Source organism: Barbus barbus, assembly GCF_936440315.1.
Source record: "Barbus barbus genome assembly, chromosome: 42".
Taxonomy (NCBI): domain Eukaryota; kingdom Metazoa; phylum Chordata; class Actinopteri; order Cypriniformes; family Cyprinidae; genus Barbus; species Barbus barbus.
This window is the reverse complement of record NC_136720.1, coordinates 18,414,350-18,439,387: the sequence shown is the minus strand read 5'-3', so window position 1 is coordinate 18,439,387 and position 25,038 is coordinate 18,414,350. Positions and strand designations below refer to the sequence as shown.

The following is a 25,038-nucleotide window of genomic DNA, read 5'->3' as shown; positions in this document are numbered from 1 at the left end:
AATGATATTATCATATCAGCAAATTGTAGCATTTATTTAAGTTTATTTTTAACATTTAAACATGCACACATTATATAATTAATACAGAGTAATAAACATAACCTTAAGACTATTTATCTGGTACAAAATGAGGATCTATAAATGTAATATAAATAATTGTAATATAAAATTATAATTTTTATTATTATTGTTGTTGTTGTTAAAAATAATGTACCAATTTCTATATAAAAGTACCAATTTATGTAAAAGAATTTTAAATAAATGCTACTATTTGCTGCTATGATTTTATATATATATATATATATATATATATATATATATATATATATATATATATATATATATATATATATAGCAGCAAATAGTAGCAATTATTTAATAAACATAAACTTAAGACTATTTATCTGATACAAAATGAGGATCTCAGTTGAGGTGATTGCATATGCCATATTCAGATAAATAAATATAAATAATAATAATAATATTTATAATTATTTTTAATAAAATAGATTATTATTATTAATAGTAGTAGTAGTTGTTGTACTTAAAATAATAGTGGGAAAAGATATTTAAAGAGAGAGACAATAATTTTTTTTAACTTAATATTGCACACATTCTATGTTGGAACTAGAATGAATCATTTTCTTAAATGAACCAATTCACTAAAATGTTCACTTAAGTTATAACAGACTGTGTGCCATTAAAAGAGTTATATGACCAGCAAACAACCTTATTTAGTTGTCAGACAACATATTCAGAGAGCTGAAGGCTTCCGAATCCCCCATAACCAACATTTTCATGCGCAGCCTATACATTACTTGTTCAATTTCCTATTTCCAACCTCGGCCCCTGGTGTTAATGACCTACACTAGCAGCAAAACAGACTTGATAGATTTAAGGTTACTTGAGCCTGGCACAGTTTCCAACTGCAACTGAAACAGAATCCACATTCGACATCCTGTCGGCAGCCAACGGCGGCACTCCAGTCATTAAAAGCTGCATACTTTTCCCAATCTTGCTGAAAAAGTTGAGTGTTTAATGCTTCTTTCCACCTCTGAATTTCCCCAGGAATGAGATTCATTCATTTGAGCCCAGTATGAAGTGACAGAGAGAGTCTCAGTCAGCCGGTCGTTGCCTTTTCTCCATCTCCACATTGGGTCTGTAATTTAATTCCTGCTTCTAACAGCGAGTACAGGGGTGTTTTAATGTGGCGTGTGCTGTGAGCTGAAGCACAGTGGAGTGTGTAAGATGTGTTATGGAAGAGCACAGAACTGACACCGCATGACGGATACAGAGGAGCAGAGAATATGGTCTTGTTTTCTTCAGTGGGGTGCAATTCAGAGATCTGGTACAGAATGATTGCGGATAATTAAATTCACAGGAGGTCGGCTTGTTTTTTTTGCCATGTTTTTTGATGGAAAAGCATTCTTACATTTTTACAGAACATCCCACAAGGTTTCATGAGCACTGTATCTTCGTTTTTAACTATCTGAAGATTGTCGTCATCTATTGAAAGCTCAGTCACTCTCAGAGCCAGTCAATAGAGGTTTCTGTCATCCTCTAGAGCTTGAGTTTTCAATTAGTTTGTGAAAAAGACATATAAAACCATCAGAATCCAGATCCAATGTTAACATTAATGAATGCACAAATAACCAATACCTGTGTATCCTGACCTGAAGATCTGAATTAGCTGCTTCAGGTGCGTTTGATTAAGGTTAGAGCTGAACTTTGCAGGAAGGTAGATCTCAGAAACACTCTGATTTATACTATTTTTAATTTATGAAAATTATCACTAGGGAAGTGCCCTTAAAGAGACATCTTTGTATCTTATCTACTTCTAAAAGGTGCATATTAGTATCTTAGAGCAGTAATATGTACCCTTAAGGTGCTATAAACTGCAAAACTGTAAACATATTTGGAAACACCATTACACAATATCCTGCAGTGCTTGCTACCTACAGTGAAAGCACAAATTTCTAGTCACACAGCCAAATGTATGTTGGTTTGACAAGCAGGCAGCTTTTGCCTTCAGTAAGATGGTAATCCGTGAAGTAGTTACAGTGTACAAATGGACTGACAGCACCGTAATAATCGGCCCATCTGTGAGGTGACATACAGGAAGGAAGCAGTCATACCAGATTGTGGATAAAGATGGCACGCACCATGGTGCCAGCCTACAAAGTCACTGTATTTATGGATCATTTTTCTGTCTGCTATTCCTACACTTTCCTGCCTGCTCAGAAAACCCAAGACCGAGTGAGAAAACATGAGCATATTGCTGCGTGTGTAACAACTACGGCTGTCAATAGATTAATATAACAAATCGCCATCAATCGAATGACTTTCTTGGCATTAACACGGTTCATCTCAAAGCGAGAATTTGCTGAAGTTTGCAAATATGGATGCTGATGTGTCCTTTCAACATTATTACAGACCTCCAATCCCATCATATGACAATATTGCTTGAATTAAATGAGAATGATGAATTTAATGCTTGCTAAACTCTATTTAACATGTGAGGTGCATCTTCAGATTATGACTTTAAAGGATTTGTCATCAAACATTATGAAACAGTTCTGGGTTCTGTATAGAAAAAAGAGAATTTATATTTTAAGACATTCATTTGGATTGAAGGACACAGAAATCTTGAAAATCATATTCAGTTTTAGTGTTTTCCATGATAGGAATGAATATAATTGTGTCTGTATTAGACAAAAATGGAAAATAATATAAAAGACCTTAATGTCCTTGGTGGAATTTTTTTTTAATAATGCGTGATATTCAGATAACGAATTAAAGATAATAAAGATATATATTTAAGCAGAGCCCAAGAAATACCAATTTAATTTACAGCAGAAATGATATATATATATACACACACACACACACACACACACACACACTATATATATATATTAAGCCAAAAAGGAGTATTTTTATTATTATTATTATTCCAGTAGCTAGTTTACAAAATTTGATTAAATATCCCATCTAGAAAACTTAAGTTTTCAGTTTATTTTCTTCAATAAAATGCCCTGCATTTCATCATATTTAGAGATTAAAATAATTCAATTAAATAAAAAAAATGGAATAACTAAAATTAAGTTAGTAACTCTCATCTAATGGGAGAATTGTGCAGCATCTGCCATACCTGTTTGGAAACCAGCGCGAGGCTATTCCTCTCAGGCAGTCAGCAGGGACGCCCGAGACTGAAATAACTTGATTAATGTATGGCACTGCTGTCCGCCAAAGCTCCCCGGCTATGACGTATTTAAAACAAACAGCATTTCTTCTTGTTTCTCCCTTTAGCTTCCAAGACTTGGCTTTTTGGAGAGACCGGCTGGCATTGGATTTTACTCGTTTACACATGCATCGATTGATGATTTTCACTGCTATGGACTTGTTTTATGCTCTGGGTCAGCTTAGCTTGTTATAAACCCAAATTAGTTCAACCAGAAAAGCAATCTCAATGGTTTCACCACATCATGTGACATTCAGCTCTGTGAGCACCTTTATCCCTGCCATTCATTCAGAAATGAGTCAAAAGATAATCTATGGGGCGTTTTGCCCTGCTGCCATTTTAAAGCTGTTATTTTACATTACAGCGACTAACACACACGCTCTGATAGAGATGGATGTGCCGAGGATCTATTCGTCCTCTTCAGGGGGAAAAGCATGAGGATGTAGTTCCCAGAAAGGCTTCATTTCAAATGGCTGCACCGTAAGAAGGACTTGGCAGCTTTTAATTAACAACGAGGTTTGCTCTGGGAAAGTGGAAGATAACGTACCACTCAAAGTCGGAGAGAGGCACGCAGAGAAAGACGGATGGAGAGAGTAACGTTCTGTTCACATTAATTAAACGGCTGGCCGAGCCAGCCTCACTAAAAGAGTGAGAAAGGAGCAGATCAAAAAGGAAGGAACACAAGCTTTCAAGCTCCAGGAAGTGGGGCAAAAATGGTCAGGGCGGGTTTATGCATATACTTACTGACTCCCAAACAGCTTTTTGCTTTGCATAATTTAGTCTGTATGTGTAACACCTATGGTATTATAGGTGTCTGCAACCTTAAACACTCGTGGAGAAATGTACAGTTGAACAGTAAGATGTAGAGATTAATATTAAATGTATTTGATTTAAACATATTCAATTCTCTTGCTATGCCAAACTACTTCGTGTAATCCTTGCTTGTCATACTGTAAATGAAATGTTTTGAGCAAATTAAATCTATTCTTGCTGTGGACAAGTGGGTATTTAGCACAACATGACAATTATGCCACCAAAAATTCAAACTAGTGGAAGAAATGTATTAAAAATAAATAAATAAATAACTAAATACACATTTGTAAAAACCTAAAAATTTTTTAAATATTAATCATAAACATATTTTTCATTTATATAAATATTTACGCTTCTAAAAAGAATCAAATTTAATGAAATATTAGAAAATAAAATAATATTTTTTAATTTAACCAGTATTTTAATTTAATTTTGTTTAATGTTTTTAATTACATGAGCTCATTTATATGTATTAAAAAAGTTCAATAAAAAATATAACAATTAAAACATTTTTAAATGTAAATGTATATTTAATTTTAATTTATATACATATTAAAAATGTCTAAAGTTGAATATTACAGTAATACAATAATATTTTAGTAAATATAACTTTTTAATTTGCATTAATATTAAAAAAAAGAAAAAAAAGAATACTCATTCCTTGACGAGTAATTAAAATTAGATGAATCTATGAGCCTGAGTGACTATCCATCTCTGACAAGAGTGACACCACAAAATAACCTGAAAGTAAAATTAGAGAAAGGTCCTCGAAGGAGACAAGCTTGGCCATCACGTCTTGTAGTAACGTGACTCTAGCAGAGGAATTGATCGAGTGGCCTCCCCGAGTCTCTCGCCCTGGAAATTGCAAGCCAATCAATCAATTAAAAAGATCTCTGTGGGTCAATGAGCCTTGATCGGAAAACGTGCATATGCATCCTTAGCTTAGCACGGTGGTCTTAAAGCTCTTTTCAAAAACGCCTGAAAAAGATTTATATGGGATAGCCTCATTTCTCTCTGGCTACCAAACTCGAATGACTCTAAATGATCCTTATACCTAGCAGATGTAGACTGAGGTCATATGCTTTCTGGAAGATACAAGATTTACGCTCAGTTTTTAAATCTAGTAGTTTCCTTCATGAACAGCATTTTTAAGGCATCACTCCTGATGAAAGGAAATTATCAATTTAAACGGGTCTAAAATTGAATGATCATTTGGACAAAACAAAAATCATGCAAAAACAGTTTCATGGATGGTCAGAATTATTTATGGGTGGTAAGTATTCCTAATTCACCAACCATTTGGCAGTCATGGCAAAAAGTAAATTTTGGCCCCTGTGGCTAACTCTCTTTTAATGGCATGATGGCATTTCTGCAATTATATTGGCACGCCAGCATGGCACGCTGTGCAGAGGCAGCCCATGTTGTTAGGCATGTATTAGTTCTTAGGAAGGATGCCAAGAAACTGTCTGTGAGACTAAAGGGCTACTCAATATTTTTCCTTATTCCCTCTCAGTCAGCTCATGTGTGGGTCATATGATCAGCTGTATTGGCATAGAGGCTAATAAATGTATATTTGCATCAATAAAAACAAAGTGATAACATAGGTGTTGTTAGACCCTATAAAGACCACCTAAAAATATAATCAGATTCCTAATGAATGGATATAATAAATAATAATAATATAATGTAATAAAAAAAATACAATTGCATTATAAAGAATAGCAACAAATTGTTATACGGGGACTGAAATCAGTGAGATACAGTAGGTTATTAGTAAAAATATTTTTATTAATATAATAGTACACAACTAAAATATATATATATATATATATATATATATATATAATAGTATTAGTAAAAATATTACTTTTATTAAAGAGCTAAATGTTAGTCAGCATAATATAGTACAAAATTTCAATTATATGTATGTGATGTAATTTTGTACTATTTTATGCTGACTAATACTGACTTCTCTTTAATATTTTTTTTTAAATATTTTACTATAAAAATAAATTTACTTTTCATTTAAATAAAAAAACATTATTTAAAACATTTAAATTAAATATTTAAATAATTTTTCTATTTAATTAAAAAATATATTTGAATAATCTATATTTAAATATAAAAATATATAAAGTATATAAAATATATTATATACTGTATATAATATTATATATATATATATATATATATGTGTATGTATATAAAGATTTATGTAGCATTTTGTTGCACCATTTTTAGAAAAGTAGCTTTAATAAGCCCATGCCATTATATAAACTCTATTTTCATGCTACTGCAAAATGCAGAAAACCATTTGTCACTATTTTTAATTAGTTACTCCCCAAAAATTAGAGGAATGAGACTAGTGATTGCCTGGAGCAGAGCGGGGGCTTTCAATATACTCAAGATGGTGACATTCTTCTAGATGGCTAGTGAAATGGAAGCATAGAGTGAGCAGCTGAGTTGTATTTCTGTCTTTGAAGCATCCATAGTAAGCAGATGGAATGGTGAAGCACTGGATCCTGAGGCCTTTGAGTTTCCCTGACCCAGATTTTAATTTCACTGCCTGATTTAGGTGTGCTGTGCTCATGTTTGAGTCATAATGTGTCAGCTCTCTTATATGTCAGCCTTTTGTGAGGGTTTACACTTCAGTGATCCCAGTACTGTTTATTTCTCCCAAATTGGCACAGCTTTACAATGGCACAGATCAAGTGTGGCTTCTAGACAGTAATGGTGTAACTTCAAGAACGACTTGGTCGAAGAGATGCGCTCTGGCAGGATTGCAATCTTGTGAATGTATCGCGAATGCATCCACCCCCACCTGCCCAGCTGCTCCACACACACCTAGCCTACAGCTCTCTTGCAGCTTCAGATGATATCTGTGTGTGCTCAGTGAATGGAAGATATTTGTTTATTGACTCTGCAGCTTCATAACCCTCTTGGATCAGAGCCTGCACAAAAATCCCGAAAGACCGAACTAATGTCTGCATTCTCTCTTGATCGCTCTCAAAGTAAATTCTACATATTTACAGACACAGCAGGAAAAATTTGGGTGTTTGGGAAAGTAGTAGCGAAAGTTACGGGAAGTAAACGCCTCAGATTGATTCGGCTCTTCATGTACACCTTGCCAAAAGTGCAGTCTCTTGCCTATTCCCATACACTCCAAATCCCACGTTTATGTGGTGTTGAGGTTTGATACAGCAAAGGTTGTCTCTACCTAAGGGCCAGGTTTGACATTTTCATCCCAAAAATACAGGAAATATCCCACTTTTGTCTGCTCAATGTATTTGGAAGGGTGGCTAGTCCTGCAATCCTGAAGTCTATTATGACCAGCTGAGATGAAAGGTTTTGCCAAGAATTACATTCGACTTCCTGTGAGCCTATTTTATCTACACGCCGCCAAATACGGGACTGCTCTTGGTCAAACAATTCACGGAAAATCAAATGTGCACCCCTGGCAGGGATTTTCAAAGTTTAAGCTGAATTTCAAGAGCACTGTTTTTCCAAAAAGACAGGCAGAACATCACCTGTAGTCTCAGGCTTAGTCTCACTTTAGACCGCAACAAGTACACGGAAAGCACTTTTGTGATTTGGAAAGCTCGAATCTGACTGCCAAAATTTACACAACTATCAGGATGCTTCCCATTCACACTTGAGACTTTGTAACACTAACGAGTCACATGGCACCGGGGAGAGAAATGGCTAATTGGGCCCAATTTGGACATTTTCACTTAGGGGTGTACTCACTTTTGTGGCCAGCTGTTTAGACATTAATGGCTGTGTTGAGTTGTTTTGAGGGGACAGCAAATTTACACTGTTATACAAGCTGTACACTCACTCACTACTTTACATTGTAGCAAAGTGTCATTTCTTCAGTGTTGTCACATGAAAAGATATAATAAAATATTTACAAAAATGTGAGGGGTGTACTCACTTCTGTGAGATACTGTATGCATGTATATATATATATATATATATATATATATATATATATATATATATATATATATATATATATATATATATATATATATATATATATATATATATATATATATATATATATATATATATATATATATATATAAAAGTAAATAAAAAAAATGTGGTTGTTCATGATGCATGTTAGTCACAGCATCTTGTCTTTAAGTGGGCTATTCTTGGCCAGAATAAGCTGCAATGTAGACCAAACTTTATGCTGTTTAGTCAAAGGCTACATGAGACCCCAATACCATGAGCCAAAGCTAAAATTAATCTTTAGGACAAACCAACAGGGCACCACATATAAACTTTGTCTACTTACATGTAGATACACCGATGTCAGGAATCTATGAGCCTGAGTGACTATCCATCTCTGACAAGAGTGACACCACAAAATAACCTGAAAACTCCAACCACAACATTGAGTTAATTCAAACTGACAATTAAGAGCTCCACAAGACAAGTTCCACAGGAATAACGGTCTGATCATGTAATTAGTAAATAGCAACAAAAGAAAACACTGCCCCCTGACCTCTTGATTGTCAACCCAAAGCTCAGCAATCCTGAAAGTGGTGTTATCATTAGATCCCACGTAAAGAGCTTCATCAACAGACTACTTAAGATATAGATTCTGAGGCCGATGGCAGATCATGCCTCTGTTTCTGTGGCAGAAAGCCAGGCAGCTGTCTTAAAAAAACTTTCATTGTCATTTCACCGTTGGCTTGGTGTGTCCCGACCTTTACTTATTGTACTCTAAGCACAATTTAATTACCAAGTTTTACCTCAGTGAAGACGTAATAGTTAATAGTAAATAGTAATAGTAAAGTTGCCCAAAGAAACAGCAAAAGTAATAATACAGTGTGAAATACAGTTTGTGGCTAATAAACCTTATGTAACTTGTATCTGTTTGCGTCATTAGCATCCAGTTTTCTTCACTTTTTTTGTTCAGTGACACTATATCTGGAGTGGAGAGAGGTGAAAACATTTTACATTCAACCTCTGGACAAAGGCTCCTCAAACTAAATGCATCCCACGGGAGCTTGAAGTTAGCATTGTGACTGTCATTATCCATTTGCTGTGCAAGTCAGCAAAAATATTTAATGGCAATGCAAGGTTTTTTCCTACAGGAGTGAAGGACAGTGTGTTGGCAGCCATTTTAAGGGCTTTAATTAAAGAGCTCTGCGCCAGTGTCCAGATACTATCAGTCAGTAACGTCTGCCTATACTTCCATCTCCTGCGCACAACAGATAATGCTAATGCTGCTTTATAATCAGCTCATTCTTTACGGCATGCAAACCGAATGAGACAAACACAGTGGCTGGCATTCTCTGACAGCTTGTCAAATACCAAAAATCGACTTTAAAAGAGTAGCGATTAACCTAATAAACAAGGTTGTAGCCTGGTTATAAAATGAATTTACAAGAAGAATGCTGCTCTAGCATATTATGTACGACCGTTTAGGGCTTTTGCACACCCACAGACTTTGAAGAGAGCTTTGATTGGCTATTTATTTCTTTTTCCACTGGATCAGGGTGAGATCCACTGCCCTCTGTGAGCTTGAGCCGAACAGACCACACACCAGCCCGGATTCATCCATCTTCATTCTCTAACACAGTGGCTTGAGGGCTTCTACCATGTACATACTGATTTTGGCGAATTACAAGAGACAAGCCACTCCAGAGGGAAGCCTTCCTGGCCCTTCAAAGACAGTATGATGCTGCGGAGTGTAAAACTCTCAACATGATCCATAGCAAACCAGACGCAGTGTTCCCTGTCATCACCTCCCGAAGGCATGCCGTGCTGTTTTCCGTCAGAGCTTCAATTGCAAAAGCTGAATATTAAAAGTATAGAAGTAAATAATTGGGCACTCAGTGTGAATATGGGCTTAGCATTAATACTGCTACAGCACAACCACTAGAGCTGTCCTATGCACACGAGTAATTCTGATGAACTGATTTTTTTAATGATTTGTTCAAATTGATTCACTTAACTGTAGATATGTAGAGACTGTTTGAAATAAAACTCCGGGCCACAAAAAATGTACCATCACAACTGTAGCTTACCAAAGTTATTGATACTACAAAATCAAATAAAAGGGTTCAATTGTCTCAAAAGTTCTCGCAATGTTTCAACAACAATTTTTTCATTGATTATGATTGTTTTTGGCATATATACACTACCGTTCTTTATGTTTTTGCAAGAAGTCTTATTTTCACCATAATGCTACATTTATTTGATTGAAGATCAGTTAAAACAATGATATTATTGCAATTGTTTACAATTTTAATATATGCTGATTTGGTGGATAAAATCCTAAACAAAGTGCAGCATAGGCACTTCTCGTGATGACTCAAAGGAATTGTTGAAACAAAACCGATTCAAGTGAACTTATTTGCCTAAATGAATCTATAAAAATGCAACACAAAACTTCTTAAACCGTCTGAAAAACATTACTTCATTAATCATGACAGTATTTTGGCAAAAACAAGCCTGATAACATGTAGTTTATTCCAAATATCATAAACATAAAATGGGTGAGTGAGTGATGACTCAAAGAAATCATTGAAATGAACTTATTCACTTATTCAAATCTATACAAATGAAACACAAAAGAACAAAAAGATTGGTAAAGGTTCTTACAGAGTTTGAAAAACATTACTTCATTAATCATGACAGTATTTTGCCAACAAGCCTAATAAAATGTATTTTATTCCTAAAATCATAAACCGAGTGATGACAGATGAATCACTGAAATAAATCAACTAATTCACCTAAACAAATCAGACTAAAAAAGATTAACTTAATCCAAGGCTGTCTAATTTTGTCTAAACTTATACTTGTACCAGGTTCACTTTAATTTATCTTCACTTGTCTGAAAGATATTTACAGTACATGTATTTATTAATACAATAATATTGAAGACAAAACATCATGTTCTAGCCACAAAACCTTAACAATCAACTATTCAAGCTTAATGTAAGTTTAAAGGACATGCGTAGGTCTCCAGCATCCACTGTTAACTGTAAACAAGATTGTCCTCGGTGACATCTATGCTCAGCGGCTGAACAAAGCATCTCTGAATTCATTTCACTTCACTTGTAAAGCAGAGACGATCTATCCTTACGTTCCCTGCAGCAACAGACTGATCTACCTGTACAAACCCACCGCTCATGTGCTGTGTTGTAATTACAAAGACAATGAAACACATCAGCTGGGTCAGTGAATACATGACCGTTATAACATCCCGCCCCCACCCCTTACCAATGCACTTAACTGGTGCATCTCGCCTTTAATCCAGCTTGGTTTGGGTTCGGGAGGGATAGACCGGAATGTGGGTCACCAAATAATGAGGCCAGAGCGAGTACCCCACGTGCCCGTCTCTACCAGTGATAAGCAGGTCTGGACAAATAAACAGAGTGAGCACACAAAGAGACGTGTTTTATATATATATATATATACATATATATATATATACATATATATATATATATATATATATATATATATATATATATATATATATATATATATATATATATATATATATATATATATGTATATATATATATATATAAAACCTTGGTGCTTGAGGTCAGTTTCATTTGTAAAAAACAATTAAATAAATAAATAAATGAATAAAACTTTTATTTAAAAAAATACTTTGTACAATTATATTAAATTTTTTTCTAACCTCAGTATTGTGGTCAGTTTCATTTGTAAAAAAAAAAAAACTATTGTCTAAATAAATAAGTAAATATATAAATACAAATTTTTATTAAAAAACAAAAAACATTAAATAATAAAATATATTTTGTACATATTAAAATAATATTTTGTTCTAACCATACATGTGGTCAGTTTCATTTGTAAAACAATTATTTAAATATATATAAATATAAATCTATACAATAAATACATAAATAAATATAAATAAATATTCTTTCCACTCTATAAAATATATTTTTATACATGCATATTAAAATAATATTTTTTTTTCTAAACTCTCTCCATGTATGTGTATGTGTGTATGTACATATATCAACTTTTATAATAGGCTACATAAACTGTACATCTCTCTCTTTCTCTCTGTATATCTTTATTCATTTTTCTATTTTGTTTTTGTCCAAAAAAGGAAAAACAACCTATTTAATAAGTAAAGTCGTCGTAAAGTCGTGACGTATTGTCAAGTATGGTGACCCATACTCGAAATTGGTGCTCTGCGTTTAACCCATCCAAGTGCACACACACAGCAGTGAGTAGTGAACAAATGCACACACACACACACACACACACACACACACACACACCCGGAGCAGTGGGCAGCCATGCTGCGGCGCCCGGGGAGCAGTTGGGGGTTCGGTGCCTTGCTCAAGGGCACCTCAGTCGTGGTATTGAGGGTGGAGAGAGCGCTGTACATTCACTCGCCCCACCTACAATCCCTGCCGGCCGGGGACTCGAACCCGCAACCTTTCGATTACGAGTCCGACTCTCTAACCATTAGGCCACGACTTCCCCCGACTTAATAATACAAATAAATCATGACAATACTGAATATTTAATTAAAAAAAAATAAAGAAGGAAAGAAGATACTTTATATGGTAACAGTAAAGTCATAATTTTCAGCATTTCATGAATTCTTTCAGATCATTTTTAGTTAAAGCATAGATCAATATATTAATCTATGACCAACAGACATTGAAATCCCAAATTTATTTTTCATTTGCTGCATGGTTAATGCATTATGGCATTTATGTAATTTATCACATTCTATAAAGTTTTTATTTTTTATTTTGTGGACATAATAAAATATTACACATCCATATTTCTCTTTATACATTTTTAATACACTTTTATGCACTGGTTTTATGGTTAGAAGATCGTGCACTGAATGTGGCGCTTAGCTTGCACAGAAACTGCAATAAAAAATAAATAACAAATGGAAATGAACTCGAAAGTACACAGCCATTAGCACTGTGCTTCTCAAGCAACGTTCCCAAATGAAAAATAATAAAGCCACACATGCATTATGTCAGCTATTGCTCCCTGGGGCAAAGGGAATACAAAAACAGATTGTATGATGACAGGAATCTTTGATGTCCATATGCATGTGGGTGACAGCACAGAGTGGAATCCTGACTCATAGACAGAGTTATGCCAAAAGCCTCTCTCTAGTCTTTATCACAAGCCTTTATCTTCATCATAAGGACAGAGACCACCACGAGGCACATTTATAATTAGATTGTGGAGTGTCAGGTCAAACACTATGAGTCAGCTAGATAATAATGCCGCTCTGGGACTGTTAGCGTCAAGCATGGCTTACTCCAGCTTTGATAAAGTACTCATATCATGCCTTCTGTTCAGCTTTTGCAATGTCATAAAGGTCTGCACAAGTACAATGTCTTAGGAATTACAAGATTTTTTTTAAAACACCATATAATCAGAGGAAATTAAACTTAACTACTAGTGGGGAAAATTGTTAAAATGCAAAAAATAAATGTAAATAAATTACTTAAATAGCCTATTAGATACAGAATTATTAAATACAGAATTGACTATCATTACAATTACGTTTCTAAAGACTGGTTGGAAATTATATTAAATCACAAGTATTTGTTAAAATTATTTTGTATATCTTTCCAAATAGCTAATGTTTTCTCTTTTCTGTTGTAACTATTCTCATAAACTTTATCTTGCTCACTGCAGTTTATTAGGCAATATTCTCTGTGCAGATAGTTTGGAACAATATTCACAGTGAAAAGTGCTGTATAGATTATTTTGAAAATAAATCTGATTAGTCAAACATGGCATTCTGCAGTCCAATATTTTTGTATAGTGATCACTAAACTGAACAATGCTATTTCTCACATAATAAAATTAATTCATTTCCATAATGTACTTATGGTAAGTATTTGGTAAGTAGCTGGTCACTGTTGCTATGCTAAAATAAAAATTATAATAAAAAATAATATATCATAATACAATTATTTCATGTACATAATTTACTTAAGTTGTAAATTAAATTTAAATATAAACTAAGTGTTGGATTTATAATAAAAATGAAATTAAATAACATAATAAATAGTCTGAAATATATATAACATACATTTCAGCCTGAGGAGAGTTCTACAAGGATCCAGAGTTTTTAAGTATATAAATTAATGTTCTTCTTCTGGTTTATGCATCGAACATTACGTCAGTAGAGGGCTGAAAACTTAATCCAAACAACTGTTTCCTTATAATATTTTAAAAGTTTCTTGTAGCTTCACTACACTGACAGTACAAAATACAATAAATTAATATTTTGCATAAATAGGGCTTGTACATGAAATATATATATATATATATATATATATATATATATATATATATATATATATATATATATATATATATATATATATATATATATATATATATGCCTTTATATTTAAGGAAGGGGATCCCGCACATGAAGCATCATGAAGTTTGAAAAGCCTTTATTTAGTGTATCACCAAACAAGGGAAGATCACATAGGCTATCATTAGAAAGAAACACCAAATCTATCTGTCATTCTTCTGTGAAGCAGCTTCAGCAGTGTATTTGACTCGAACACTAAGGCAACAGGAAAAGCGTAATGATGACTAATGCTCACCACTGAACAAAGGGAATTGCAGCACATGGTAGCAGCGCGGCTACAGGCCTGTAGCATAGGGGGGAGTTTATGATTAATAGAAATAAATATGAAAAGCATCACATCAGCCCCGGCACCTGATCACTCTCGCCTCCACAACTGCGTTACTGCTTAGCAAACAACTACATCACTAGAACAGATACAGCCCTCGGTTCAGTACAGTGTGCGCAATACACTCCTGCTGGAGTCTGTGGCAGTGACGCCAAATATCTCCTGACAGAGAGGTCAGCATTAATCCAGCTCCACATTTTGACATGCCGTTTTTTTGCTTTGTATAAAACATTTGGACTCTCTGAAGGCCTGACCTCTAATAAAGCGGTCTTTAAGTCATTCTTGCATGTTATTACACAGATCTGTGGAATACTTGATTCTGATTGGTCAAATGTGGCTGTCTGCTGTCTTTTTTTTGTGATTGCTGATGTCTCTTTCTTCTCACATAAAATTTCACGAACATTTATTGACTTACTGGCAAGTAGCCAGCCACTATTGCTAAAATAAAATAAATTAAAATGCTTTTAAATAAATGTAAATAAAATCACATAAAATAAAATAAAACATTTTTCTAAGACACCAAGTAATTAGAGGTAAGAAAATCAAACTGTAAATTGCTTTTTATGGTAGAATATTTTTGTATGACTTTTAAACTTAAGGATGTCTCATACACTAATACACCATCTCTTTATAATATAATAATAATTTCATGGAGTTATTTGCTAAATAGCCAGCCATTATTGCAAATAAATTGAAATAAAACAGCCTTGAATATTTCTAAATAAACAACATGGTTCATTTTATAGCTTCCAAAGGGGATATCTACAAGGATCCAGAGTTATTAAATATATAAACAATTGTGCTAATTATGAGACATGGTTGTGTTGTTTACTGTTGTGATTGTTATTATTTTAAAATGACCTGTTAGAGGATATTAACTTCTGCTCTTATACTACCTCAAAATTAATGTGTTACATTAATCTCTCTGTGCCACTTTCAAAGTGGTATATTTTGCAGAAAGAAGAGGAGATAAAGTTAATCCCCTTTTTCAATATTAAAGCGGCAACAGTAGTGACTTTGGATATACGTCAGTGCTGTGCTACACCACACAAAATTGATCCAGATTACATGTAATGAGGACACTTGACACATATCATTGATCCAAGCCCAGTCATAAATCAGGCTAAAGTATTTGTAATCTGTTACCTTATTGACATGCAGTCCTTCCTCAAATTGAGCAGTGCTGTTGTTGTCGATATAGGTTTTTCTTAGAAAGGTTTCACTTATTACTAGGCCAAAGGAGGGGAAAAGTGAAGCGAAGGGCTCATGAATTATTGACAAAGACATTGGAAAAATGGCAAAGTGACATTCCTGAGAATCCAGAGGAAATTCATAGATGAGGTTCCAGGGTGATTAATTTTGTGACAGTGCCTTCGCATTTTGGTTAGCAATGTGTGGAACGTGTCGCAAATTAATTATTTAAAATTCACTTATTTATTTATTTTAAAATTCGGCTGAGCAGACGCATTAGCTGCGGATAATGGCAGTGATTAATCCTAGAGTAAACAGCTGAAAATGCCCTTGCAGAATTTTTTTTTATCAAATTCAACCTTCAGGAGAAAAAAAAAAGAAATATAAAATGTCCTTTCTCACTCTATGATAGTTAAAGCAAAGTAAGACAGGCTGGAGATTCATAAATAAGTAAAAGACTCCTCCAGTCTGCCAAATCCCTGTCTGTAGACTTTAGATTAGTACAATGAGCAGAAAAGCAGTCAGCACACGAGAGTCTACCAAAGAAATAGTAGGCCTACTTGCTGAGTCTCTCTTTGTATGTATATATATATATATATATCAGAGGTGGAAAGTAACGAATTAGGCTACATTTACTCGCGTTACTGGAATTGAGTAGCTTTTTTGTGTACTTCTACTTTTTAAAGTAATTTTTCAAATCTGTACTTTTACTTTTACTTAAGTATATTTTGTTTGAAGTATTGTACTTCGCTACATTTTAAAACACATTAATTACTGAGTAAAAAAATAAAATTAAATCGCTCCCTGGAAACTACTGCAGTAAATAATGGGCAGGAGAACAAACTGGCGCTAAAATCAGAAAGATGCAGACGGACAGACAGGCGTTAATGGTGCAGACCCAGCTGAAAACCAAGGAAATTAAGTGAACCCCTGGCCATATTTATGCTCTATTATGCAATGTAAGCTGTGTTTGCCTTGGGACGGGAGAGCAAACTAGCAGCTTATAAAATCTCGACATAACCCTTCGCAAGCATGTAGAGGTAAATACTTGCATCATTGCATTGGTGGTTAAAATGAAGCTTTGGCAGTTTAGCAAGAGGTTCTGCACAAATTAGCTAAAAAGACAGTGGTGCAGGGTGTGTGATATCGTCTGCGACAATATCGTAATTGTTGCTTTTGCGATTCGACATTATCAGTATTTAGCCAAAAACCGAACAAAACACTAAATGAATCAACCGTTTAAATGATTCGGTTCAATCACAATGATTCACTTATTAACAGTGACTTGGTGACACCTACTGGCGGTTTTAATTTCGCATTTAAAGTATCTCTTTTTTCTTTTTTTTTAAAATATAATGTCAGATGAGTTTTCAACATTTTATGTCTTATATATAAAAACATTATTTCTGCCTTTGTTAAAGGCATTCATGTCCTGCATTAAAGAGTATATAAATATGTCTAAATGCCACTTCAGATTAAGTTTCTGTGTTTCCTCTGCATTGCAAAGATGAATTTTGTTGATACTGATTTAATTTGCCTGGTAACAGCCCAAATGTCTTATTATTCTAAATAACTGATTCCTTTAATTAAAAACAACTATTTTTTTTAGTTTTTTTTAGAGATTTATAGGCCTATCCCAGTGGTGTCAACTCACTTCCTGGAGAGCTGCAGCCCTGCAGAGTTTAGTTCCAACCCTGCTCCAACACATATACCATGTAATTTTCAAATAAGCCTAAATGATTAGATTAGCTGGATCAGATGCGTTTAATTAGGATTATATCTAAACTGTGTAGGGCTGTTGCCCTTCAGGAACTGAGTTTGACACCCTTGGCCTATCCCATTTTTGCATCCCTCCCACTGTTAAAAAGTAACTTTACTCTAACTTTACTTCTTACAGAGTAATTTTTACTCTGAGTAAATTTTAAATGAGCTACTTTTTACTTGAGTAGATTTTTAGACTGGTACTTTTACTTGTACTTAAGTAAAATTTCATTAAGGTAATGGTGCTTTTACTTGAGTAAAATATTTTCATACTCTTTTCAAATAAATAAATGGATCCATTTTGCCTGGACTGTCTTAATCAGAGATTTTGTTCCATATTAACATGAAAGCATCATGGCAGGATGGATCCATGCTTACATGATATTTACACCAAATTCTGACCCTACCATCTGAATGTCTCAGCAGAAACCAGACTCATCAGACCAGGCAACCTTTTTCCAATGTTGTATTGTTCAATTTTAGTGAGCCCAGGCAAATTGTAGCCTCAGTTTCCTGTTCTTAGCTGACTGGAGTGGCGCCTGGTGTGGTCTTCTTTTGCTGTAGCCCATCTCTTTCAAGGTTTGACATGTGCATTCAGAGATGCTCTTTTGCATGCCTTGGTTGTAACAAGTGGATGTTGAGTTACTCTTTCCTCTCTATCAGTTTGAACTAGTCTGTCCATTCTCCTCTGACCTCTGGCATCAACAATGCATTTTCATCCACAGAACTGCCATTCACTGGATATGTTCTCTTTTTCAGACCATTCTCTGTAAACCCTAGAGATGGTTGCACAAAAAAATTGCAGCAGATCAGCAGTTTCTGAAATACTCAGACCAGCCCGTCACATTTAAAGTCATTTAAATCACCTTTCTTCTTCATTCTGATTCTGGGTTTGAACTTGAACAGATTGCCTTGACCATGTCTATGCCTAAATGCATTGAGTTGCGGCCATGTGATTGGCTGATTATATATTTGCATTAAAAAGCAGTTGAACCTGTGATGTATACCTGAGTGTATATACACATACATATTACAACTAGCCGTTTAATATTAAATTAGGAAAATTAATTAGTACAGCACATGGTAATAAAATATATAATATTATTTATTATGTTTTGTAATAATTAATTTAGCTTATGTGTATATATACACACACACACACACACACACACACACGTCTGACGTCACTTTTTGCCAAATTATTTGAATGATTATTTTATATTAAATAGACTAATTATTCTGCATATTATGCAGTCACTTTAATTATTTATTTAAATAATTGAATGACGGCCCCAATATTACAAAGAGGAAAAAAGACAGCAAGTACTCTTTCATAAGCAAGAGGGAAAAAAATGAAATAAGCAGGATGTCAAAAAACTAAAAAACAAAATAACTCACTCAGAAATGACCAAAAACAGCCCCTGTGCTAACAGCACAAGGCATCAAGGGATGCCAAGTGACCTTTCATTGACTGGCTCATAGCAGGACTGCAGAGAATGCTGGGAGTGTAGCTTGGCAACATTAATGCAGATTGTTCTGTAAATAGATATTTTTATGCCAGTTAAGCCATATAAAAACAACTTTGCAATGTTAAAACAATATGAAAGTCATTGGCCCTAACTGAACCGAACAGCTCTGTATTTGAGTCACACATACAAACTAAAGTAAGTGCCATGGTCCCAGTGACACTTTAAAACCTGCGATGCCTTTAGCTTTCTTTGGCGTATTTAAAATCTATTCAACTCTCCCAGGCATTGCTGGCCATCAAAAAATCTATACCCAGGAACACTGCTGTCTGGTCAGCCTGGAAGAAAGATGGTTTTGGTTTACACTCAGTCGCTGACCCGATCAGCTTCTGCTCTTCAGGGATACACAGGGCCAAGAACAATCTGTCTTACAAGCCTGTGTAATGGGAGATGTTTGCAGAGTTGCTTGTTAAACTAAGCGTAAGCCATGTTTGATGATGAAATTTGTAATTTTGTTTTGATGTTGAAACAACAATCTTCTGTACCAGCTTAACATGCAGAGACTACAAGCAGTCGAAAGCAATTGAATAGTAGATATTGTAAAATCCAAAAAATATTGTGGCACCACACAGAAAATCTTGCCACAATTTATTTAAGATTAATGTACATGTCAGTAGAGCTGCAAGCATTGATGACGGGCCAAAGCCATCAGCACAATTGCCACCTTAGTGGCATTAGGAAAGAAAACGGTGCACAGCAGACGAATTGCTGAAATTTGATCAAAAACAAGACAATGCATGCAAAAATTATTAGACACTTCCTCTTTCCTATATTTCATCATAAATGCATCACCTCGCCACAGCCAAACCATCCAAGATATCAAAAATCCCTCTACAATTTAGCATGCCCTATGTCTTGTGATCATGTTGATCAAGTTTGGTGGCAACTGGATGAAAACCCTAGGAGGAGTATAGCAAATTTTGCAGCATGCGTTTTTCACAAAAGCATGTTAAGGGTCCCAAAAAGATCGTTAGGAAAACAATAGGGCCCTGCGCCCCTAGTGGCATGGACCCTAATTAGTAGAATGTAATATTGTAATATGTGGTTGAAATAACATAAAAAGTATAATCATATCTAATTTTACACTACACTATAAATATATATTTTCAACTTGTGACACTAATGATTTGGTAATCAATGTTACACTAGACCTTCCACTGGTAACACAACATACATTTTAGCTGGTCTAGCGGTTCCTGGAAGAAAGAGATAATGGAAGACAGAGTCGAGCATTGGGACCATAATTCTCTTTTCTGGATGATATAGGTTGCCATTTTCTATCTGCAGAGTTTCATAATCAACAGGAAATTATATCCTGGACAATAGTGCAAGCTGGAATGATTGCTGGTGTGTACCGTTAGGACACAGAAATATGTATCATTATCTTTGTCAGCCCTTTTTCACTGCTGATCAGTGCATGTGAGTGTGCTTTGAACACACATGAGCACATCATTCCTGTCTAAAGGGGAGGATGTGTACAGGCCTTGTTCTAAAGGCCATATCATTCACAAATGCACTTCACAGTACTCATTCCCCAAAGCTTGAGAGATATGCTGTACAAGTTAACCAGAAAGCCTCAAAGTACACTGCAGAAAAGGGATTTCAAATGTGACACAAGCTACAGGAAACCACTGTTTGATTAGAAACAAAGAGAAACACAATCACACTACTTTGTAAATGTTGAAAAAGCCTCCCGGGATGCTAAAAATGAGATCTGTACTTTCTCAAAGAGAAGGAAAGAAGAAAATCGAAGGTGTGAAGATTTGTATTCTGATCGTGCTAAATACAGTGAAGTGAAAATCTCTAGCAGGAGCGTGTAGTGGAATATATGCCTAGAAAATGAAGACAGTGTAAATCTCCATTTAAATCAAGACTGTTGTACTTTTCATTGCAGTATGCTGATTGATCATTAAATTTGGTAGCATTATAGACATGATTCACTTGTTCACCCAAAAATGAACATTTACTGAAAATGGACTCGAGGTTCCCTCAGGCCATCCAAGATGTAGATGAGTTTGTTTCTTCAACAGATTTAGAGAAATTTAATATCACATCACCTACTCACCAATGGATCCTCTGCGGTGAATGGGTGCCGTCAGAATGAGAGCCCAAACAGCTGTTAAAAACATCAGGTAATCAAATAATCCACAGGACTCAATTTACGACTGCATTTTCAACTTTAAACTATTGCTTCCGGGTAAAATATGAGTCCATAGTATTGCTATCCATAATATTGCTATCTCCAGTGAATCAGGGGAGAAAAATGCATAGATCGAGCACTGTTTATAAGTGAAAGCAGGATTTTGATGTGAGAGGACAACAGGGGATGAACTTTTTCACTGAAGGAAGCGTTATTCTTGTATTTTGTCTAGAAGCAATGGTTTAAATTATAGATTTGTTTCTTTCAAATACTAAGCTTTTCACTTCACGAGAGGTTAACTGATGGACTGGAGTCATGTTGATTATTTGTTGATTACTATGCTTTTATCAGCTGTTTGTCTCTCATTCTGACGGCACCCATTCACTGCAGAGGATCCATTGGTTAGCAAGTGATATAATGCTAAATTTCTCTTAATCTGTTCTGATGAAGAAATAAACTAATCTCTTGGATGATCTGAGGGTATGAAAACTGCTAGCAAATTTTCACTTTTGAGTGAATTATTCCTTTAACATTTCATTATAAACACATTTTCTGGTTTTACTAGCATAAGCACATAAACTAATTTTGCCTTCTCTACTTGCAGGGTCAATTGCAAGATGCTCCTATATCAAGTACCACTACTCCTCGGCCACAATACCCAAGAATCTCTCTTACAACATCACCAAGACCATTCGTCAGGATGAGTGGCACTCTCTGCGTGAGTAACTTTCATTCATAATAATCAAGCGGGACCTCAACATTCCTTGCTTTAAACAACTAAAGCATTAATATATCAAACTGCCATGCTAGCTTGACTAAGTTACATTTATAGTACGAATCAGTGTATATTTGAACCTTTAGTGCTGAGACAAGCACTTTGTAAACCGTACAAACAGTAATCATCCCTGACCTAGTGATCTCATTTACTCAGACATATTACTTGCTAAGGTCAAGTCAAAGCCAGATATGGACGTGGTAGCGCAACATGTTGTAATTTCATTAATTTTATTTTGGCCAAGCTCTCAGTAGACCTAAAGATGTGGTGATTTGTTGTTGATTTGTAGAAGGAGAAAGTAGGGTACATATCTCAAAGTCAGATGTACCTCGCTGACCCACTTTTGCTTGGTTCCCCCCCTCCCCATTTAAAAAGGAAATTATGAAGATGCTTATAGAGAAGTAGTGGAAAAAAATGCTTGAATACAGAGAGAGGAGCATTAGTGCGCAACCTGACCCGCAAAAAGCTCAGCAAAACTGTAAAGCCCATTATTCACACATTTTTACACTCCTCTTGAGGGTTTGTTTATTAAATATATGCTATACGTACTATTTATAAATCCATTTTGCCGGTAAAAATAAAATAAAATAAAGTGAGCATATTATTTACACATTATATTACATGCATTAAATGCATAGTAATAATTTTTTTAGGCATTTACTTTAGTTCTGTTTTGCATTTATCTTGCCAGATTGAGCTGGTTTACTCCAGTCTTCAGTGTCATATGATGACTTTGTGGTGACAACAAGGTTGTCTTAATATGGCTCTTTTGTGTGAAGCGCACAACAACAGAGCTTCTCCTTTCTGTCTGACGTCCGCAATTGTGACACTGATTCTCACAACAGTTTACAAAATTTACACTGAGTGGGGAGCATGTAAATCTACACAAAAGGCCTTCTCCTTGGAGGGTATTGGCTTGTTTGAAACCCTCTTAAGGGATGAGATTGTGGTTTGGAGCTGCTGTGTATCAGACAGTAGAGCGAGCAGGATACAGCATGTCCGCAAACTGTCATGTGGTCACACTCCAATGCGCTGCGGAGATCAGCTTCTGTCAGGTGACTGAAGAGACACCTCCCCTTTAACCCCAAAACCCACCAGTATCTACACCTCCATCTCTCTTTTTCCTCATTTTCCAAAGCTTCAACATGGAGGGTTATGAGAGCAGAGATGCATAAATGACACCGCAAGAAAAGACAGCTCTCAGTGCAGTCGAGTGCAACAGATGAAAGATCTCTGTGGAACCCAACATTTCTTACGGTTTCTATTTCGTGCACAGTATCTGGTTCATGTGAACCTGTAATCCTGTAAACTTACTTTTTGATATCCCAGCAAGATGGATGGAGTTAGAGTTTATGTCAAAAGTTAAAATCTGAGCTAAGAGAATATTAAATGAGCCATTTACGAGCCATAATATAACTAATAATGGCTTATGTTAAAATTCTATTCTATTTTCTCTAAATGAACTGAAAAATCAATTATTCCAATTATTATCAAATTTGAAAACAGTTGTGCTGCTTAATATTTTCATGCAATTTAGGAAACATTTTTTCCAGGATTCTTGAGAAAGATGAAAAATCATGTAATATTGTACGTCTTTTCTTTAATTTTTGACCAATTTAATGCATCCTTGCTCAATAAAAGTATTGATTTCTTTCAAATTGACAAACTTTCATACACCTTGTATATTATTTAATAAAATACAGTATTAGTAATCAATGTTAAAAATAAAGGAAATAAGCATGCACAATTAAATATCCAATAAAGAGACACCTAATCTCAGCTGATAACCAATTCTGATATATTGTGTATCTCTAGTTAAAATACTTCTCATACACACTTGAGCTTAGTTTACAACATGTTCACATAGTATTTAGAATCTTATTACGGCTTACACAGCCGCTCCAACTAATCAAACAGTCCGATGAAATCCCTTCCTGTGGTGAAAGAACGTTAAATGTAAAACAGAAAAAAAGAATCAACAGAAGACATGGCCTTGGCTTTGATTCCATTGAGTGCCATATTGATTTTGGGGATGCCAAGAGAGGTCAGGAGATCAAGAACTCTCCATTAGTGGACATTGAGAAGTAAATTACTCTAGTACTGTATGGGAAATGTGTCTGAACTTGGGTAACACTGCCAAAAACGGTTCAAAAAGAAGATCTCAACCGGTCACTGGTGAAGGTGTGAGATCAAAGCTCGTGTTTTGTTGTGATGTCTAGAATCAACAAAACCGGTAACGCTCAAGCGTCATGGCAGCTTGTGTTGTTTTTGCTTGTGTCTCGGTTGGATGAGAACTGAGACCTGATGACAGGGGAAATCGTGGCCTAATGGTTAGAGAGTCAGACTCGTAATCTAAAAGTTGCGAGTTCGAGTCTCAGGTCCGGCAGGGATTGTAGGTGGGGGGAGTGAATGTGCAGCGCTCTCTCCACCCTCAATACTACGACTGAGGGGCCCTTGAGCAAGGCACCGAACCCACAACTGCTCCCCGGGCGCCGCAGCATAAATGGCTGCCCACTACTCCGGGTGTGTGTTCACGGTGTGTGTGTGTTCACTGCTGTGTGTGTGCACTTTGGATGGGTTAAATGCAGAGCACAAATTCCAAGTATGGGTCACCATACTTGGCCGTATGTCATGTCATGTCACTTTCACTTTTTCACTTTCACTTTCATAAAGTGTGTGAAATTGAACAAAGGGAGGTTAGAACATTTCCTGCGCTCTCATAATGCTTATCTGCTCGCGAGTGACATAAGCAAAACTTCAGAAAGCTGTGGGATATACACAACACTCATTTGTACTTGTCAGTCAACACACCAGGAAATCGACTATAACAGCAAGAAAGTCACAAAAGACGCAACTTCTATGATACGGAATATGAAAGCAAAAGATGA

General features: G+C 35.2%; 1 protein-coding gene across 1 annotated transcript in view; it reads left to right on the top strand.

Annotated features, from left to right (window-relative positions):
* Nucleotides 1–25,038, top strand: part of LOC306861206 (transmembrane protein 178B) — an 84,805-nt gene that overhangs the window by 23,021 nt on the left and 36,746 nt on the right. Inside the window, exon 3 of the mRNA XM_079403347.1 lies at nucleotides 21,980–22,093. Coding sequence (XP_079259473.1) covers nucleotides 21,980–22,093 — 114 coding nt within the window. The remainder of the gene's footprint in view (nucleotides 1–21,979; nucleotides 22,094–25,038) is intronic.